The sequence below is a fragment of the Microcaecilia unicolor genome, chromosome 5, assembly GCF_901765095.1.
Source record: "Microcaecilia unicolor chromosome 5, aMicUni1.1, whole genome shotgun sequence".
Taxonomy (NCBI): Eukaryota; Metazoa; Chordata; class Amphibia; order Gymnophiona; family Siphonopidae; genus Microcaecilia; species Microcaecilia unicolor.
The window spans coordinates 275,096,969-275,111,297 of record NC_044035.1 but is presented as its reverse complement, the minus strand read 5'-3'; the positions used below and the strand labels follow the sequence as shown (position 1 = coordinate 275,111,297).

Here is a 14,329-nt window from a genome sequence, read left to right as displayed (position 1 = left end):
GTTCTCAACAGGGGCGTAGAAAGACTTTGGCGGGAGGGGGTCCAGAGCCCGAGGTGAGGGGGCACATTTTAGCCCCCCCCCCCCCCGCTGCCACCACCAAATTTGACCCCCCCTCCTGCCCTCTCGACCCCCCCTCCCACCGCCGCCGCCTACCTTTGCTGGCAGGGGACCCCAACCCCCGCCAGACGAGGTCCTCTTCTTCCAGCGCAAGGCTTCATTCTGTTTCTGTGAGTCTGACGTCCTGCACATTGTATGTGCAGGATGCCAGACTCACAGAAACAGAACGAAGAGGACCTCGGTTGGCGGGGGTTGGGGTCCCCCGCCAGCAAAGGTAAGCGACAGCGGCGGTGGGGGAGGGTTGTCGGCGGGGGGGGTCGAGAGGGTTGTCGGCAGGGGGGTCCAGGGCCAAATCTATGGGGGCACAGGCCCCCGTGGCCCCAAGTAGCTATGCCACTGGTTCTCAATACCTGGGTATAAAAAAACCCAAGGAGGCTGGCATTCTAATCAACACCGATGACTCCGGCTGATTATCAAATGGAAGGGGAGGGTGAGTATTTTCAGTGGTACCACATGGTTAATGCCACTAAAAATCCTTTTCAGAGTGCCTGGGAATGGCCACTCTCTGGAAAGTGAAAGTGCAATGTGCTCTGCACAGATATTCAACACCACTTGTTATTGAGATAGCAGTGCTAAAAATCTGTTATTAATTTAAATGCCCCAGCTGGCATTTAAAATACATACTGGTTACAGATTTTAAATATTGATCTAAATGTGTTTAGCTATATTGAATAACTTTCATCCAAACAGGATCTCAGAGAGTTGGACAATCATGCACCCAGCACACATGCAGCCACCTCCTGGGGAGATGTTCAAGGTGCCAGAAATCCTAAAGCAGCTTAAGTGAATGTGAAATAGGGCAGCTATAGTTATGTCTTTCCTTTTTTTTTTTTAACCAAACATAGCGCATACAGTACTTGCTAATATAAGTTGACAGTCTAAAACTTAATAATAGCTATTCCACCAGTATATTGCTTCTAAACTGCACTAAAATGTACTGTAAATATTTTTTTATAATGCAGTGCTCAGAATTGTGCTTAAAGTGCCTATTACCATAGATCATGGAGTCGGCCCTGAGCAATCCACCATCATAGCACTGATCCTGCCTACCTCCAAAATTCAATAAGCAACCACAAGCGTATTGTTTATAAGCAGTCTGTAAGCAGTCAGTGAACACCAGCATGAGAACTTGATTGGTGGTTATTGCTGGGCCGTCACCCTAGTGTTTTGGCGATGTGTGATTAAAAGAAATTCTTTATTCCCAAAATATAAAAAATATTTACAGTACATTTTAGTGCAGTTTAGAAGCAATATACTGGTGGAATAGCTATTATTGATTATCTACACCAGTTTGAATTATATTGAACCTAAAGTTTACAATATAAAAGTCTAAAACTTAATGCCAAGCTTACAAGAACTAGAGGAAAAGAGCTATTTCATAAAGTGAATTGAGGTTTTAGAAAGCCTTTAGTCTGCCTGTTTGCAATGGTCACATTCTCTTTCCATGAACACAACTGTTCAGTCAAGTCTCCTTCCCTTTTGCGATGTATTGTTCGTCAAATATGAATGCAAAATAATCTTCTTTTAACAAATGCACACTCTGAAGAGATGATCAGTGTATAAAAAAATCTATCAAATCTTATGGCTTAGAATGACTTAAATGTATTACAATCATCTAGCAATTTCACGGAATGACCAGAAAACGTTCAGCATATGTTCATTTATGCCTTTTTCGACTTTAAGGTTTTTATATATGAATGTTTCGGCAATTTGTTTCCTTCAAGGGCTCTATTCATCTCAAACCAGGCCTCACAATGCAAGCTCGGTTTCTTTATATGAACGAAAACTAGGGCATTTTACAAATGGTAGACAAAAGATACCATAATATTAACACATTTTGATGCTCATTAAAGGTTCTGTTTACTAACGCTAGAGACACCCATAGGAATATAATGGCTGTCTCTATTGTTAGCATGTGCTAATTTTTAGCGTGCGCTAAAACGTTACTTGCCCACAGCGTGGCTTAGTAAATAGGATCCTAAGAATGCTGTAGGAGATTGGGGAAAAAGCAGGAAAGTATGTAGGTATTTTCAAATGATATAAAAACAGCAACAAAATTTATTGTTTCACTTTATGCTGTTTCAAAGAAAAAAAAAAGACACAACCCCCCCTCCCCCCCCAAAAAAATAATTTACATCATTTCTCTGTTCTGGCATGTGTTAAAATAATTCTGAGTGCATTAAATATAAAGGGCCATTTACTAATGGTTAAGATGCACTACTTGTTGTAGGGTTCATTTTTATGCAACAGACCCTGTGGCAAAGAGTGCACATTCATGGCATTAGCTTGCACTTCCGGATTCTATAAAGGGTGCCCAAAATAATTAGCTAACAAGTTCAAATGATTTCATTATTGCTGTTAACAAGCACTTAATTGACACTAAATTGGGCACCAATCTGGCAGCATGTTATTCTGTAACAATGGGTGTCTAAACTGGATTATGCACAACTCAACGGGGGCATGGCCATGGGCAGGATGGGGCATTCACAAAAGATGTGCACAGTATTATAGAATATTGGGGATTTGCGCCCGATGACCAGGTTTCAACATGGAATTCGGCACTCCACGCAATTCTATAAAGAACACATCCTGGAGTGCCCTTTATAGAATAACTTTGGGGTCCTTTTATTAAGGTGTGCTGAAAAATGGCCTGCGTTAGTGTAGGCATGTGTTTTGCATGCAAGCAGGTCCATTTTTCAGTGCACCTGCAAAAAAAGGCCTTTTCTGGGGCAAAAAATAGATATGCGTCAAAATAAAAATTGGTGCACATCCATTTTGGGTCTCAGACCTTACCGTCACCCATTGACTTAGCGGTAAGGTCTCACGTGTTAACCTGGCGGTAATCGTCAGTGCATCTACACTGCTGATTATTGCCGAATGGCAGAAAATAAAAAATATTTTCCGAGGTGTATAAAAATTAGAATTATCACCTGGGGCATGCAGTAGCCGGGCAGTAGTTCTAATTAGATGTGCGTTGTATGCACGTATGTACCTATTTGCCTTAGTAAAAGGGTCCCTTTGAGCGCTAATTTTTTTTATCGGAACCTAAATTTTGGCGCCATTTATAGAATTTCCTCACTGTTAGTAAATGCCCCTCTTAGTGAGTGTCAAACATTTTAACTTGCATGAAATTATTTTAACACATGCTAAATGACAAAATGGACCCCCCCCCCCCCCCCCCACAGATGCAATATTTTTTCCATGCACATCCCTAGAAATGTTGGCTCTTGCAGGCTCCACAAGACACTCAACCACATTCCACAAATCTGGCCATAAATGCCCTTAAATTTTCACAGAAAGCTGCAGCTTTACTGAAGTCTGTCATATATTCTAGGTATGCAAAAGAAATTTGCCCCATAAAGAACAACTATATTTTACTTTATTTAGAGAAAGCTTGGATTGTCAAAAAAACAAAAAAAAAAAACACACACAAACAAAACAAAAAACTTCTAAAATCAGAACAATATAAAGTATTAATAAGCATATCTTAAAAGTAACTGAAAAACACATGGATCGTTTATTAAAATGAATTTCATTTCTCAGTTGCAAAATCTCTATTGCCCTGACTAATAGAGCTTCTCCTCAGTTCACAAATTATATGTGGAAGGATTCAGAAGTAAGGGTGATGTAACTTTGCATAAGCCCAATAAATTTTTAAAAAAATGACACTAGTGCATTCCATAATTGTCAGTGAAAACATTACTCTAGTTTGGAATACCTGGTTTGTGCCAGCTCCCCTTCTTTGTGCCAAGTGCTACCCTGTGGTGCATGGTTGTTTCTGGGGAATCTGAGTAGAGGGTGAACAGGAAAAACAGGGAATGGGTGCCTTTTTTGAGTATAAAGCAACTCAATTGCAGGGTGATTATTAGACACATTTGAGAGCAAACAATGTTGGAAAGGTGGAGTATTAAGGGGCCAATTTACACCTTATATGCAGCTGAGGAGTGATCACATACTGATGAGTTATTCACAAAAAAAGCTAAATTGGCCAATTTCATTGGCAGATTTAGGAATTTTTTAGCAAATTAACCTCACATGTATTGCTGGACATTCTGCATGAATAAGATGAATCAGCCCCTTGATGAATAGTGCTTGCATAGCTGAAAAAAAAAATTGCAAGACGACGCATTTCCCTAAATATTAATCTTCAGAAATGCATGTTTTCAAAAGCCAGATGAAACAGAAGTATGCAGTATTAAATGTAAACCTATTCAGGGCCCCATGATCTTTCTGTGGAAATCACCCATACAGTTGGTTTCACACTACCTCATAAGACACAAATACTGACTGTCATGCTAATTCAGGTTAGGTTTATTTTAATTCTGCAAACTTCCAGTGGCTGCAAAGCTAAGCAACAGATGCATGTCAGTGCCTTTCCCATTTTGTGTCTATGAGAAAAATGCTTAGTACATTGGCCCCCATGACAGCTAATGGTCATAAATGATATGGCATGAAATAAGAGATGACTAATGGGGACAATACCTGCAGGGGTGAAGGTGAAGGACTGAACTGTAAAACAAGAAAGCAAAGAGACTGTGAGAAACAAGCACCAGTTACCTGGTGCCATCTTTAGCAGCTTGCCCACGTACCGGCTGGAAATTTAATGTATGTAATAAATCAGCTTTCAGTTCTAGCCAACCAGCAGAGAATGAATTCTCAGAATTACACCAAAGGGTGGAGATAGGGAATCTATCAACCTTAGTGGTTGCTTGATGACAAGTTGATTTCTGAATGAATGTACTGCTTCTTTTAAATGTAAACAATTTGGGCAAAATAAGCTATAAAACATCAGTGGAAATGGAAATGGTAGAGTTGTGCCATATTGGTAAAATAATAGGAAAACTGGGTTGTACAAGACTGTATGAGAAATGACCTTGTCAACTGGGAACAAACATCAATGCTTATTTTAAGTGGCACATCTTAAAGTGTGTGGTAGAAGACTCTACTCAGCTAATGACCGCATCTGAGAGCTCAGATTTAGCTAACCTTATAGTAAATCAAGGAGGAAAATACATTGGATTTAAATCTGCTAAGATTTTGGTTTAATAGCTGTTTAGCTTTTTTTTTTATATATATAACGGTATTTGCCACTGAGACTTTGAAAAGCACTGAAATGGCTTATACCTGGGGTTTATTTACTAAGGCCCTCATGATCAAAAGCAAACTCCGGCGCTAGAGGCTGTTAACGCCATACTAGCGCCGGAGTTTGCAAACCATCCATGATCAGAGCCCTCAAGCGCCTGCAACAAAGCACTTGAGGGCTCTTAATGCAAGTAGCATGCAAATGCATGCTAAACAGGGCTTCCAGCATTCATCCCCAATGATCAGCGGCCAGCGCGCCAAAGATTGGGTTGCTGGCCGCGGCAAAATCAACGCCAGCTCTGAGCTGGCGTTAGACTTTGCGGATCATTGGGGAGGAATGGTGAGCCCTGTCCAGCATGCAGTTGCATGCTGGCAGGCCCCCATTCCCCCCCCAAAGCAAACGCAAACAGGGGACTGGAGGTCCGGTGGACCTCCGGTCCCCCCGACGATCCGAGCCCTTCCATGCCCAGGGAGGGCTGGAGATCCGGTGGGTCTCCAGCCCCCCCCGAACCCCCATAACTCGTGGTAGCCGCATCCGGCCAAACGCTATCCCACCCTCCTTCCCACTCAGCGACGGGGGGGGGGGGGGTGGAGGTTCGGTAGTTCTCCAGCCCACCCCAACTCCTCCCCCCCAAGCATTCTGAATCCATGGTCCCCCCAGCGTTCTGATTCCCTGGTGGTCCGTGGTCACCCACGCTCCCTGCCAGCCTCCCCGGCTGGCCCCCCTACCTTTTGTTGGAGGAGGGACGCAGCCTGCCTGCCTCTCTCCTCTTTCTGTCGACGCCGCTGCAAAATGGCGGCGCCCAGCCCTGCCCATTGCATCCTGGGATGTGGTGGGGGGGCTACAGACCATGTGAGGGAGGGAGGGAGGCAGGCACCGAACCTCCAGCCCCCCCCCCCCCCGTCGCTGAGTGGGAAGGAGGGTGGTATAGCGTTTGGCCAGAGGCGGCCACCACGAGTTATGGGGGTTCGGCGGGGGGGGGGGGGGGGGGGGGTTCGGGCCTCGGCAGGCTGTTTGACAGGTTTGGGCTTTTGACAGCCCAGACCTGTCAAACAAGTGCGGAAGGATTGTGCTGAGCGCATGCTCGGCACAATTCTCCCGCACTTTAAACATGATGATCAAAGATAAAAGCGCTGCTTAGATTTGCATGCATTATCTTTGATCATCGATGCAGCAAAGCCCTGCGCTGTCCCGGCGCTATTTTTAGGGCGCTGTTTGGAACAGTGCAGGGCTTTTGATCATCTGGGCCTAAGTGTGGTAAAACTACAATTAATATGTGTTAACTGGAAACTCTTGCATTAACTACTGGGGATGCTCCTAGCATTTGTCCCATTCAGTTAACTGAACGGCTGATATTGTGATGAAGTTAACTATACTTTTTGAGGTAACATTAGCTACTCTGTATTCCCTGCCATGTTAACAGTTAACACACACGGTAACTACCTCAGAGTTAAATATAAGGTGCAGTCCCCATTCATTCCCTGCTCTCTCCTCTGTTAGCTGTTTAACACGCGAATTTCCATGTGCTGTCAGGAATTACCCCATGCTGTTAATGCAGTATCTTGTGTTAAACAGCTAATGCAGATTAGCAAATAGGCCTCTGAATGGGGTAAACTATATCTGAAAAAAAATCCATTTCCTAGAATCTTTCTTCATTATCAGCCTCAATATTTTCAGATAGTCTCTTGTTGTGAGGCATAGCTGAACATCAAAGACCACACTTTCCAGCCATATACTATGAATTTTACCCAGTGCCAAAAATATCAGATAGTAAATCTGACTTATGGTGAACAGTACACTATTTGATGAGCTGAAAATGCAAATAAATAAATAATGTTTAAAAAATTAAATAAATAAAACAAAAACAAAATAAAACAAAATATTTTGGTCTGATGGTAATGGTAAGGGGTGATACCACAGAATGCATTCAAGTGTCTTCCAAATAGCATCATTAATATATTTATTAAGAGGCCCTTTTACAAAGGCGCGTAGGTGAATATGCGCTTCCAACGTGTGTCAAATTGCCACTACCGCCCAAAGCACGCGGTAGAAAATATTTTCTATTTTCCACCGTGGGGCCCTTACGTGGTGGCGCTCGCTGCACGCTTACCACCCAGTTAGCGCGTGAGACCTTACTGCTAATTCAATGGGTGGTGTTAAGGTCTCAGGCTGAAAATGGATGCGCGTTGGTTTTCATGTTGATGCACGTCAATTTTCCGGCACATTAAAAAAATCCCCTTTGTTCCAGGCACGCTCAGGAAATGGACCAGCGTGCATCCAAAACACGCGCCTACACCAGTGCAGGCCACTTTTGGGCGCGCCTTAGTAAAAAGGCCCCTAACTTATTTGTTATAAAAATAAGAAACAAGTAATCATTAATCTTAATTTGATTTGAAATACCAAAGTAAATTTACTTTTCACCATAAATTACTAGAAGGGTAGAGTTTTTTCAGCTCTCACCTGCGTAATTGCTCAGCCCCTTCCTCTTCTTCCTGCGCCAGTATAGCCAGATGCTGAAACCCATCAGAATCACCCAGCATGCACCACCAATGCCTGCTATAAAGGCAGGCTGCTTGACGACATCAGTGATTTGCTCAGTTATGCTGTTGTTGTTTTCTGTAATAACTACCTCATTGCGATTCCCTATGAATGAAATATAAAAGGAGCCATGGTGATAACAATACACATGTAACGCTGAAACTGATGCACAGCTCAAGGCACTGTGGTTTTTGAAATTCATGCCTTTTATGTTTACATCAAAGAACATATACTGCACTATCATCTGGGACAGAACATTTTTATTAGAAGACAGGAGCACCTCTTATTTGAGCAGATGTTAAGCATAGATTACAACAAATGACTAAAATCCTCACATACTTTTTTGGAGAGGTGGATGGTCACATGCATATTTTCAGTAAATGGACATTATAAATTCTGACGTTCATCAAGTTTCCACAGCAACCAACCAGGTTTCATGGCTTTTCATTTTGTTTTTGTTACTTAAGGGGCCCTTTCACTAAAGGGCATTAAGGGGGAGAGGGAGTCCATATATGGCACCTAAAAAATCCATGTGGAAAACTTTGCTTCCCAAGCATATTCTATAAGCGGCACCTAGATTTAGGCGCGGTATATAGAATCTGCTTAGTGGATTTTCAGAAGGCGATTGACAAAGTACCTCATGAAAGACTCCAGAGGAAACTGGAGAGTCATGGGATAGGAAGCAGTGTTCTATTGTGGATTAAAAACTGGTTAAAAGATAGGAAACAGAGAGTAGAGTTAAATGGTCAGTATTCTCAATGGAGAAGGGTAGTTAGTGGGGTTCCCCAGGGGTCTGTGCTGGGACTGCTGCTTTTTAACATATTTATAAATGACCTAGAGATGGGAGTAACTAGTGAGGTAATTAAATTTGCTGATTACACAAAGTTATTCCAAGTTGTTAAATCGCGGGAGGATTGTGAAAAATTACAAGAGGACCTTACGAGTCTGGGAGACTGGGCGTCTAAATGGCTGATGACGTTTAATGTGAGCAAGTGCAAAGTGATGCATGTGGGAAAGAGGAACCTGAATTATAGCTACATCATGCAAGGTTCCATGTTAGGAGTCAAAGACCAAGAAAGGGATCTAGGTGTCGTCATTGATGATACGTTGAAACCTTCTGCTCAGTGTGCTGCTGTGGCTAAGAAAGCAAATAGAATGTTAGGTATTATTAGGAAAGGAATGGAAAACAAAAATGAAGATGTTATAATGCCTTTGTATCGCTCCATGGTGCGTCCGCACCTCAAATATTGTGTTCTGTCCTACCCTTATCCCTTATTTGTTCTGCCTGTCTGTCCTGATTTAGTTTGTAAGCTCTTTTGAGCATGGACTGTCTTTTCTTCATGTTAAATTGTGAAGCGCTGCGTACGACTGGTAGCGCTATAGAAATAGTTTGTAGTAGTAGTAGTAAAAAAGATATAGTGGAATTAGAAAAGGTGCAGAGAAGGGTGATGCGAATGATAAAGGGGATGGGACAACTTCCCTATGAGGAAAGGCTAAAGCGGCAAGGGCTCTTCAGCTTGGAGAAAAGGCGGTTGAGGGAACATATGATAGAGGTCTATAAAATAATGAGTGGAGTTGAACGGGTAGATGTGAAGCGTCTGTTCACGCTTTCCAAAAATGCTAGGACTAGGGGGCATGCGATGAAGCTACAATGTAGTAAATTTAAAACGAATCGGAGAAAATCTTCCTTCACTCAACGTGTAATTAAACTCTGGAATTCGATGCCAGAGAATGTGATAAAGGCAGTTAGCTTAGCAGAGTTTAAAAAAGGTTTGGCAGGCTTCCTAAAGGAAAAGTCCATAGTCCGTTATTAAATGGACTTGGGGACAATCCACTGTTTCTGGGATAAGCAGTATAAAATGTTTTGTACTTTTTTGGGATCTTGGCCACTGTTGGAAACAGGATGCTGGGCTTGATGGACCTTTGGTCTTTCCCAGTATGGCAATACTTATGTACTTATGATATCCCAGCGCCTAAAACTATGCGTGTTCATTTACTCCAACGAGAACATGGAGTAAATCCCAGTGTATAGATATAGGTGCAGAGAGCTATATTCTATAACTACGCACGTAAATGTCAAAATGCCCACAAAATAACCGTGCCCCTTTTTGTCTGCGACTATTAGAAGTTAGGCACAGTGCTCATCACTGCTTAAGCGCTTTTATCAAGTGTTGTTGTTCAGTACAGCGCCGGAGTTTTGATCCTCCGCACTTTGATCCTGGAGTCACCCCAGCCAGTCAGATTTTCAGGATATCCATAATGAATATTAATGAGATAGATTTGCATGAGGTGGAGGCAATGCATGGAAATCTTTCTCATAAACATTCATTGTGGATATCCCGAAAACCTGACTGGCTGGGGTGCCTCCAGGACCAGGTTTGGGAACCACTGGTATAAGCTATGGGGGAAATTCTAGAAATGGTGCTCAAATATGTGTAAGAAACAAATCAGCGCTAATTGCTGTCTTATAAAGAATGCTTGTCCTTTATAGAACAGTGCTTAGCAGCAATTGCCGCACCTAATTGTAGGCACCAGACTTCTACCTACTGAAACCTGATGTAAATGCCAGTACCCAGGTTAGTATTCTGGAACTACGCACACAATTTTTTAGAATGCCCATGACAACGCCCACTTTTGACTATACACTAGTAGAGATAGGCACCATGCCTTATAGAATACCACACAGCCAGATGTACACAAATCCTAAGTGGTGCCAATTAACATCAATAATTTGTGCTAGCACCCAATTATTTATAGTTAAGGGCTCGTTACTCAATTAATCTGCGTTTGCATCTTGGGCGTGGGCCCAAATTTGGATATGCAAATCTGGGTTCCATTTATAGAATGGAAGGGTAATATATAGCATTAAATATTGGAATATCTTACACATAGAAGCTATGATATTCAGTGCATCTATGTATATCTATCTGAATTGTTACCCTTGCCACACATACAGTGCTGCAGGGAATAATGTGATGTTGCAAATTATTCCTCAGGCATTCTATTCAAAATTGACCCTACCTATCTATCTGTTTATCTATCTCACACACACACATTGTCATCTAAGGTATCATTGAATTAGTCTCTCTTCTAGTGCAGGTGTTATTATAACAATGCTGCCAGTTCGACTAATTAAAGCACAAGATGAGAAATGTGTGCGGCCAGTAACGCTCCATTGTTTTTACAGACAAAAAAAAATATAATGAAATATAATGCCTTCCTCCCTTTGGAGAAACATGAAGAACAAAACTAATTTGTTGGCCCCAAAAATTAATTAGACCCATCAGATTCGATTGCACCTATTAGCGTGAAAGTTTGCAGCTGTTCCTCATATTAGCACATCAGCCACAGAATGTGAGTCTGAGCAGGTCAACTGATTAAGGAATGATAGCTATATTATCAACAGATACCCTACTCTTTATAGTAAATCTTCCATCTGATTTCAACAGGGTCTGCATGAATATCACTCAATCTGGTTTTAATACAAACTACAATGAGCTCAATATTTACATTGTTCTACAATATGATGGAATGTAGTGGTGATGTTTTAGAGGAAATAGTTGTTCTCTCAGCAGGGCCACCGAGAAGGGGGGGGGGCAGGGGGGACAAAATTCCCCGGGCATGGGCCTCCAAGGGGGGCCCAGCGCTGCAGTCCGCTCCACCCACCCCCCTCCGTCCACCACCGGCCTGGGCCCCCTGAATTCAAATCATAGCGCCTCACCTCGACCTCGCTCCGTGTGAAAGAAGTGCAGCAGCGGCAGTCTGCAGATCACCTTCCTTCGGGCCTTCCCTCCCTGTGTCCCGCCCCTTGTCTGACATAACTTGCGTGAGGGCGGGACACAGGGAGGGAAGGCCCGAAGGGAGGCGATCGGCAGACTGCTGCTGCTGCGCTTCTTTCACACGGAGTGAGGTCGAGGTGAGGCGCTTTGATTTGAATTCAGGGTGGCCCGGCCCAGTTGTGGACGGAGGGGGGCGGGTGGAGAGGGGGTGGCGACGATGATGACCTCGGGGGGGGGGGGGGGGGGGGGGGTCCCGGCCCTGTCTCTCAGACAAAAATTTAACGTTGCTGAAAACATGTATTTAGGGGCCCTTTTACAAAGTGGCGGTAAGCCCAATGTGGGCTTACTGCATACTAAACTGGAGCTACTGGCAGCCCAATGTGGGCGCCAGTGGTAGCTCCAGCTCCGGTAAGCGCCATTTCCCACATTAGGGAAAATCAGTCCGCATTGTTATAGCATGGTGCTAACATGGTGGTAATCGGGCAGTGCCATGTGCTATCCAGTTACTACTGGGTTAGTATGGGAGCCCTTGCCACCCTCAATGGGTGGTGGTAAGTGCACCCCCCCTCTCCGCATGGTCATGCGGTAAGAGCAATCATCTCATGGTCATGTCTTTTTTTAGGCCTTTTTATCAGCTGCAGTAAAAAGGGCCTCAGAGCAGAGGAAAGCCACCCCTGCCACTAGTGCAGTGTCCTTTTTACCGTAACTTAGTAAAAGGACCCCTCAGAGTGTTAGTGTAATTTTACTGGATAGTATTCAGTAAGCTCAGTCCTTAAATTATTTAAAAATATATAGAGGCCCTGTTTCCTTTAAAGAGTGATAAGTCCTAACGTACACTTACCCCAAAATTCTATAAATGGAGCTCAGAATTGTGCATGCAGATTTGGGAGCATGAATTTAACTGAATAATGAGCCAGGTCTTTACAAGCTAGATATTAATATATCCTTTATGCTGAATTTCCAGGTATGGACTCATCCTTGACTGCTCAGACTTAACACCTTTGGGGCTAATAGACGTGGCCTAGGCAACTCATACTATGTTGATTTCTATATTTCTATATGTATGTCTATTTATGAATATGTTTAATATACATGCATCTGTTTATGTTTCGATTTGCATTTTCTATAATTATTTCATTATTTCAAAACCAATTTGGTTACATTAATATTTTTTATAAGTTTAAATATCTCTCTACTATTGATCATTGAGAAAAAATTTACATTTATACTTTTTTATACATATATGATTCATAGTCATACTTTCCTTTTCTATTATATTTTATGTATGTTTTTTTATCAACATGATATTGTTTCAAATATTTATATATGTTTTTATGGCAATTTATATGTTTTTCTTTTATTTAATAGACCCCTGAGGCAGGCGTTACTTAACGCCGAAACTCGGCCCGTGTTGGGTCATTTTTCAATAAAATACTCCTGTTGTCCCAGCCTTGAAGGCCCAGTGTTGCTTTTTTTGTTTGTATACTCTCTATGCATGCTGTATACCCTCTCAGTTTGTTTGGTAACACTACAGTAGCATATACTCAGAGAAGAATCAAGTAAGGCCTTACAGCTTGGACAAGACTTACACAATTCCAATCATATTTGCTTCACTAGCATATATATGATTATACAGAATCTTCCTGGGTAGGGCAGGTATCTACCTTAGGATACAGCAAGCTAAGGGGCTTTGAAAACCTATTAAGTGGTTTAAGTAGTTATTTCAGTCACTTAAGAATGCAACTCTCCATCGGGGTATTTTCACAAACCAGCTTTCGTTTCTGTCCGCTCAATGAAGAATGGTCCCATACGAGGCAAACATGTACTTTGTGAGGATGGCGATAATAGTTGGAGCTGTGTGACTCACAGGCTAGACACCCTGCCCTGAAATGCTCTAGACAGAAGAGTGACAAGGATTTAATTGCCTGATATTTTAAGTGATATGCACAAATGTAATCGCAATGCTACTGTAAAATGCGTTTAACATATGTAAGCAGTAGAATGCTGAGGCCATAATAGATGGGAAAGGGGATCGGACTTGATATACTGCCTTTCTGTGGTTACAATCAAAGTGATTTACATATTATATACAGGTACTTATTTTATACCCGGGGCAATGAAGTGTTAGGTGACTTGCCCAAAGTCACAAGGAGCTGCAGTGGGATTCGAACCCAGTTCCACAGGATCAACGTCTGCAGCTTTAACCACTAGGCTACTCCTCCACCCCCCCCCCCCCCCCCACTCTTCCTCTCCGATGAAATTGTTTGAGTGTTGATATTTCAGAGTGCAGTGGAGGGAACAAATGGAGAGTGCCAAGGTGCTACCTGCCCTGTTTGTGCGTGGAATTGCTGTTAAAGATTATTAGTGTAAGGCGGCATTTATGCCAAATTTTAGAAGCAAGCACTTACGCCAGCTCGTAGACTCATGTAAGTGCTCACGCTTAACGGCATGTATTCTACACCACATGCACAAAACTCCTAGGCACATTCCTGGTCCACCCATGCCCTTTCACTTGCAATGTGTGTGCTATGGATTTTGCACACACATTTTATAGAATACTAAGATCAGTTGTACACATAACTGCTAACTGGTGCCAATTAGCACCTTATAACACTACTATCAATCATTGCTAGTTAATATCAGTCACCTCATGATTCTATTTACACGTGCAACTGACCATATTCTATACCTTACGTGCCCAACTTAGTGTGCTTGAGGCTAGATTCTATATTTGGCGCCAAAAAAATCAGAATGGAAAAGTGCTACTCTATAAGCTGCACTTAAAAGTTAGGTGCAGTTTACAGAATAGCGC

The 14,329-nt window shown here is 42.6% G+C and overlaps 1 protein-coding gene across 9 annotated transcripts in view; it reads right to left on the bottom strand.

The window, feature by feature from the left end:
* The window catches only part of ROBO2 (roundabout guidance receptor 2), an 888,662-nt gene that overhangs the window by 96,690 nt on the left and 777,643 nt on the right, over positions 1–14,329 (bottom strand). For 6 of the 9 annotated variants that reach the window (XM_030204230.1, XM_030204234.1, XM_030204232.1 and 3 more), the window contains one exon: positions 7,661–7,843. In XM_030204230.1, the coding sequence (XP_030060090.1) occupies positions 7,661–7,843 (183 nt within the window). Of the gene's footprint in view, positions 1–3,835; positions 3,905–4,599; positions 4,627–7,660; positions 7,844–14,329 lie in introns of all 9 variants that reach the window. The other 3 variants (XM_030204228.1, XM_030204231.1, XM_030204229.1) reach the window with 2 other exon arrangements.